The 7574-nt window shown below is 38.9% G+C and overlaps 1 protein-coding gene across 2 annotated transcripts in view; it reads left to right on the plus strand.

The window, feature by feature from the left end:
• Nucleotides 1-6209, plus strand: part of pawr (PRKC, apoptosis, WT1, regulator) — a 55919-nt gene extending 49710 nt beyond the window's left edge. For both annotated transcript variants that reach the window (XM_079654799.1, XM_079654800.1), the window contains exons 6-7: nt 1077-1181; nt 4923-6209. In XM_079654799.1, coding sequence (XP_079510925.1) covers nt 1077-1181; nt 4923-5009 — 192 coding nt within the window. In that variant the 3' untranslated portion in view covers nt 5010-6209. The remainder of the gene's footprint in view (nt 1-1076; nt 1182-4922) is intronic.
• Nucleotides 6210-7574: the final 1365 nt, after the last annotated feature.

Below are 7574 nucleotides of genomic sequence, written 5' to 3' on the forward strand. Positions count from 1 at the left end.
CATGCCTGCTACAGCACCTCTTTTCACCCTCTGTCTGAAACCAGAGCTGCGTCTGCTCTGATACATTTAGCTGGCAGCTCTTTGGTGATTGAGCGCAAGCCAATAGAAACCAATGATGTCACTATGCAACAGAGGTAAACAAAGGAGTCCAATGGAGGCGTTTCAGGTTAGCTAGGTACAGTTCGTACGTGCAACTTGGCCGACGGCTGAAGTCTTTGCGGTGTGTTCCAGTGCGAAACATGGCCAAGACGCAGGAGACGTGAGGCGACGTTCTGTCGGGACGTGTTCTTTGGTGTTCTTTGGTGTTCTTTGGTGTGTAGGAGGCTTTAGAGAAACTCCCTCTGAATGGAACATTTTGTGACCATTAACAAAAACCTAAATAACACACTACATGGAAGGGAAAAGCTTAATAGGGCCCCTTTAAGTTGTTCAGACAAGGACATGTGTTACGAGTCTTTTTAAAAACACACAAAAATATATAAGAGTAAATGTTTACTAGAAATATAAATATACATAAAAGTAGTAAATAAAATAAGAATATGACATAAAATAGTTATCATTCTCTCCCTAACATACCAACTCTTTGAAGCTAAGTAGTATCTAACCTCAACCTTGTTGTGAGGACATGTCATAGAGCCAAGTCACATGACACATTCAGAGAGAAACAGCTAATATACATTTGGCCTGCGTTACTATTAAGGAGTACATGAGATGTATGTTCTTATACTGCAAAGCTGCATTTATCAGTAGTTCCTTTTTAAAAAGAAGAATGAATAGAGTTTGCGGTTGCATTTATGTCCCCTACATTAATGCTTTGTACTGCAGAGAGATGCCAGACCTCCTCTACTCAGGATTTGATTATAATATTCTAAACCACATCCCCGAAAAACCTTTTAAAACATGTTATTTTGAGTTTTTCCTTTCAGTCAGCAATGCCTCAGTGAAAGTGTTTTGAAACTGACAATAACAGTTTCCAATAAAACTGAAATAATTACAGTTTTAAGTAATTGTTTGAACCTTTTCCTCTGTAAAAAATATCTATAATTGATGTAATCATGTTGCCCGTGTGTTTCCAGGAGCTGGTCAGAGAGCGCCAGGAGAACGAGCGACTGCTGAAGGCTCACGAGGACAAAGACGACCTCATCGGGAAGCTGAAGGAGGAAATCGACCTGCTGAACAGAGTGAGTCCAGTGGTGTCTGATATTTGGAGCGCTCCTTTGTGGTTTCATGTGTGGGCGGCCTGTGTGGGTTGAACATCATCATGTGGCATTTTAGTGCACTTTTCTATAAAAGCTTTGTGTTTTTCTACACTGATTATTTATTAGACACAAACAAACAGTTATGTTTGGATCTACACACTCACACGATGACAGCACATATTTTAAACAGAGGCATTGTATGTGCAATTTTTGTATTCTGAAAAACTTACCGGAGGTCTGATGACATTTCAGCCTCATACTGTAGTTACTGCCTCCCAGTGTTGCATGGAACATTAATGTCTTTTTGAGTTCTCCACCAAAAACGAATGTGCTGCCTGGTGGATACAAATCTCAGATTGTACATCTCAAGCTAATCTGAAATATATATCTATCTATCTTTTTGTTTCATTAGGCAGTTCACCTCCCAGGGTGTTTTGACAGATCCTTTTGGTGAATAAATCAAAGAAAGAAAGAGATGGATGTGTAAGAAAGTGTGCGGTGGCAGCTGAAGGCACCGTATTTAACACAGTCTTCAACTTTAAAAAACAATCTTTTACTTTTTCAGTGTTGTGAGGTTAAATCTCTCGCTCTACTTTCATTTGATTCACCCTCAGGCAGTGTGTTTTATGGTACACTCAGAACTAGCTTACAGTTTTCAAAGTGTGCAACATTCAGAGAAGTGAATTCAAACCTCACATTCAGTAAGGTAGAGCCTCCAACTCATACTTGCCAACCCTGCCGATTTTCACAGGAGACTCCCGATTTCACTGCCCTCTCCCGGTTTCCTCCCGGGGTCATATTTACTCACGACTGTTTCCACTCTGACTTTAACACAGCTACACCATTGTTTGGTTTCAATGGTAGCGCGTCTCTTTAGCAGCGCGCACAACTCAAAGTCTGAGAGGGTGAGGTGTCACAGAAAACTGAACAAGAATCGACAACTCGACCCTCTGCTCACTCCTTTCCTGATCCGCTAGCATTTTTTGCATTTTAGTAAGTTTAAAAGAATCTGACAGAAAAAGGGGAAAGCATACAGAAATAAAAAAAAATGGTACACTAGTTTTATTTCTCCATGAATTAGTCATTAAGCATTATATTATTAGTAACAATTATGAATTATTCTTGGTTTAAGAATAACCTTTGTGACCTACAATATGAAGTATATTTATTTTTTCATTATGCATTACTTGCATTTTAAGAAATGATATTGTTACAGGTCGTACACAACAAAATGAAATAAACAAATGTACTTTTTAGCATCTCTAAAGAAAAACAAAGCAGGGGAAATCAAACTCTTTCATCTGTAATGTCCCGAGAACAGCAACTAGTCCAATAAACGTTGCTGGGTTATTATCTCGCCTCTTCAGTCCTCGTGATACACACTGCAACCGCTCTGCAAACACTGAGTGCAATATTGCCTCCCGCTGATAGCATCACAGGGACAGGAAGCTGGTCCGAAGGAGAAGGCCTTTATGTAAGGACGGTAAACGTGGTGATAGCCATCAGAAATGGCCCCAAGAGAGGCCCCCGCAAGGCCTGATGGGAAAGCAGGAGATAACAGCTGATCCAGTGTCTGTGCAGAGGAACATTGAAGGCTCTGTGAAGTTTATTTGGGAGAGAAAGAAAAGATAACTGCTGGACTTAAAACTCTTTCTCTTCATATACTGTGCAGAGAGAAGTCCTGCTCTCATCCCACATACATCAGTGTGATTCAATCTCTCTTCATAGTCAGTGTGTACATTCAGTTGAAGGCAGAGCAAAGTTCTACTCTATACACATTTTATTTGAGCTACCTAAAAGAAATTCCAAACTAATTATTAGGGATGTCCCGATCACCTTTTTTTGCTCCCGATCCGATTCCGATCATTTGATTTTGACAATTTGCCGATACCGATTTTTCCCGATCCGATCTTTATGCAATGCATTAAGAGAAAAAAAAGAAAAAAAGCATTCAAGTTGTCCCTTAAGGTTATTTCTTTTATTTAAATTGGATATTCTATCCAACATGGATATAGTTTCTTTCTTTCACAGCAGCATTAGATCAAAACAAAATAAAGCTTATCAGTACTCGTTAGCTTACTGCTACAATTAGACACTGCGCCCTGCCCACTCTGTTGCCAGATTTGAGAGAAATAGGTCTATGAAAACAAGCCCCAAAGAAGCAACACATACATGATGTTGTGTAATTTGAAACCAAAACTAAGGCCTCAGGATGACTTTAAGACTTGAACATGGTCATTTTTGTTTTGTAACATTGAATACAAAATAAAAATAAAGTATTTAAAAAAAATAAAATAAAATAAAAAATCCCGATTCCCGATTTTTTTCCTCCCGATTCCGATCTTTTGAAAATCACGTGATCGGCTCCGATCCCCGATCACGTGATCGGATGGGGACACCTCTACTAATTATTGTTTCATTTTTGGCCACTTGGAGCAGTGAAAATATGGTGTAGAAACAACATAAATACAAATTGATAAGCACAAGTATTAACACATTCAGTAGATTAGGAGGAACACTATTCTTAGTTTGAAACACCGTTTGCAACCCTTTGCTGAGTGTAAATCCAATATTCTCTCTTTCTACCACTGTTTTGGTCTCACTAGCTACACGCAGTGTGAGCAGGTAGTAAACAGTGGGTTCTGACATGAGGTCAAAGCAGTGAGGATAAACCAAAACAGTACAACCCAGGTCACCAAACAACTAACTGAAGCTCATTTTAAGACGCCATAAAGCCAAGGAGAGCCTCTATAGGTTCACCACTACAATCTGCATCTTTCACATCGTCACATTGTTATCCCACGAATATCCCTTATGGCTGCCTTAAACACAAAGGTCTGAAACTCTTCCTTACACCACTCGGCAGCATGACGACACTCTGACCTCCTCAGTTTGACTTTCTCTCTCTCTGTGCAGCTGATCTCGTCTCAACACCCACGATCATGATCAGTGATGGAAGAAAACAAATATAAGGAGTGTCACAACCGAGAGCCTTTCTCATTTCTACTAATTAGAGGCGCTAATGTCTCATTTGTTGCCATTAAGACTGGCTGTGGGGGGGGGGGGGGGGGGAGACCACGCAGCAATAACGCCAGTCTATTGACTCGGAGCGTAAGGCACTCCGAGTCAATAGACTGGCACTAGAACATACTTTACCCTCTTCAACTGTGCAATTCATATTCAAATTGAAACTAGTTCACCGCTGTATACAGTATATTGTAATTTACATGCTATATATAGAAATACAAAGTGCACATTTTTACCTTAATTTCTATATTCATATTTTCATTCTATTTTTGTATTTTATTTAACATTATACTTAAACGTCTTCTATTCGTACACATATCTTTATTTTATTTTATATATGTTATCCTTATATTGCACAACCTTACTTAAACATCTTACATTTATATACTGTATATATTTGTATAATTGTTTTGACATTACACCTTAATGTCTTTTTTGTTTGTATAAATATCTTCATTCTATTTAAATGTATATTATTTTATGACTAACTTTTGAGATGTTTATATCAATAAATATATATATTTGTATAATTTGATTTAATAAAAAAGTGGAGCAACTGTGAAGAACCCCATTTCCCCAGGATGAATGACCTATTCTAATTGTGATTATTTAACACTCACCTGGCAGGAAGTTATTGTGAATGTTCTCTTTAAATGATACAGAAAGTATTAACCCGGTTTTACCTTTTTTCCTCAGGACCTGGATGACATCGAGGATGAGAACGAGCAGCTGAAAGAGGAGAACAAGACTCTGCTGAAGGTGGTGGGTCAGCTGACGAGGTAGAGACCGCCCCCCCCCTGAAGATCTGCTTCCTCCTGACCCCCTGCAGCATGTCCTTAAATCAGTTTGATTCTGTCTCTGTGTGTAAGAGGTGTAACTGTAAAGTAGAGGAGCCTCACAGCGTACATCCCCCCCGAGGAGGATTTATCCCATTGGTGGTGAAGGCTGAGTGAACTAGAGGCAGTCTCATGGGAGGCAGTCTCACGGGATTGATTGTCATCGTATACATATTTAATGTAAATGTATTGTATATAGGCCATTTAGATAGTTCATTTTGGGGGGATATGTGTTGATAAGGTCTATAAAAGCAAAGGTAAAATGAATGTATGTGCTCAAAAACAAGCACACAAAGTCTTTTGAAACTTGTATAACGGTTTAATGAAAAAGCTTCCGTAATCGCAGCCGTCACCCGGGTAACATGAAATCTCCAGTGTTATTTCAGTTAAGATCAGTTTTATCAGTGTAACAATGGAGCTTCTTTTGAGGACCAAATTCAACATCACTACTACTGTACCGTCAGCCAAAGTCTCGCAATACATATCAGGGTATTCTGACATTTCTATACAAAAAATGTTTGAAAGCCTGGTGCTATCTAATTGAACAGGAGTGCTAGAGTGACTTCCATCCAATCATTTCTCGTTAGACTAAATTCCAATTCGAAAATCTACAAACGAAGGAAATTGTATTAAAAAAATCATTCCAGTTTTAACGTTACCAAGACTTTATATGAATCATGTGCTTTGCGCATTTCATTCCTAACATCTGAGCATTATACTTGTCCTGGGGGTGTGAGCCTTCTCGGTGTGTGGAATCTTTTTTAAAGCTCTCTGTAATTGGTTTACAAGTTATGTCTTTGCAATATTTGATAGGCTGCTCTGTTTATGGCATCTAAGATGTGCATTTTTGTGTGTATGATAACCAAATGAACTGAAGGAACATACTATTTGAAATGCATCTCTTTTTGTTTACTCAAGGGAACAGGCTTGGCTGGTAGTGGCATTTAACTTTCTGTATTTAGATCCTTTTTATTCCACGGAGGAGCAAATAATCTGTAGGTTTTAGAAGGCTCTGCTTCCACAAATATCACGTGTTTTGGGGGTAGACGCAATCCCCTCCGCAGACAGTCATCACAGATCTCTTTCCATGGCATTATGCATGTACAGAAGATTAAGTCATTTAATAAAAGTTTGATTATCTCTCTCAGTCGACTCGCTTCTGTTCATTAAGACTAATTTGATGTGATGATACCATGCCACTGAGTCGCTAATGCAATGTGACGGTGGCGGGGGGCTCAGTTCCTCTGCATAACACACACACACACACACACACACACACACACACACACACACACACACAGTTATGATGATTCAACGTGCCAATCACTATCCTGGGACAGAGAGCTCCACAGAAGCTGTATTAGCTTCTGAAATGCAGTAATTCCCTCACCTGGCAGGACTAATGTCAACTAGATCTCCAGATAATGGCCTCTTTCAGCTGCAGGCTCTCTATCATCTCTATTAGCATTTTTATGAAAAGTTGTATAGGGTCTGTCATTTGGAGGGCGATTCATATCTGTCTCTAGTCACAATGGGCTTCTGGTTGGCTCCTTACGGCAACATCAAGACATCCTATAGAGTTCAGAGAGCGTCTGATCACTCAGGATTCTAGTTCCACAGGGTGGGAGTGTGTTTTGAAGAGTGGATCTCTCTTCTTGTTTTGGACGGTTGCAAGAAAAGCCATGTATGTATGAGACTTTTTTTCATATTGTAATCTTGTTTAGTGTGAAGAAAGCATTAGACGCATAACATAACCCTTCACTCAGGAAGTTCACTTTACATTCTAAATAACTTTACCACTTTAAATTAATCAAAACTAAATGATGTGTAGCTTTGAAAGGCATACCTTTTATACGATATAATAAACCATTAATGTTTAAATGGGGCTATTTCCTATTTATGTCAGCATATTAGGGCTTTATAAAAAAGAAATGGAATATTTTCTCTTAATGTGGTACATTTACATAAAATGTATGTAATGACAAAAATGTAACTTAATTTTTCTGTGACGTTATGAGCTCATAGGTTTACTTTACAAATAATCAAGTTGTCTGAAATTAAAGTCCCACTTTAACCAGAACAAATATGTATATTTCTCATGGAGACACATCGCTCCATATAAGGAGGTGCATCAGTATTGGACATAAAGATATCCTTCATTTTGTTTGCAAGTTTAGCATGAAGTATACCAATGATTGAACATTTAGAATACCTTCTTTACTGTGATTAAGTTGTGTGTTAGGGTGACCCAAGTACTCCTGTCTGATGAGCATGTGTTGATATCACTTCATGATGTGCTACAACCCTCCTGTCAACCACTTAGTGGCAAAACAAGCCTTATATGGGCGCAGTGGAGTCAAACCATCCTGTTCCTGACATTCCAGAAAGTAAATAGCCTGTGGACATTGAATCATGGCTTCCTGACACATTCGTCCTTTGAGACCCCACTCAACAGTTAGACATAAAACAGCTGACAGTAACTAAACCACTCAACATCTGAAACAAAATGGCA

This window comes from Notothenia rossii (assembly GCF_949606895.1).
Source record: "Notothenia rossii genome assembly, chromosome: 10".
Classification (NCBI taxonomy): Eukaryota; Metazoa; Chordata; class Actinopteri; order Perciformes; family Nototheniidae; genus Notothenia; species Notothenia rossii.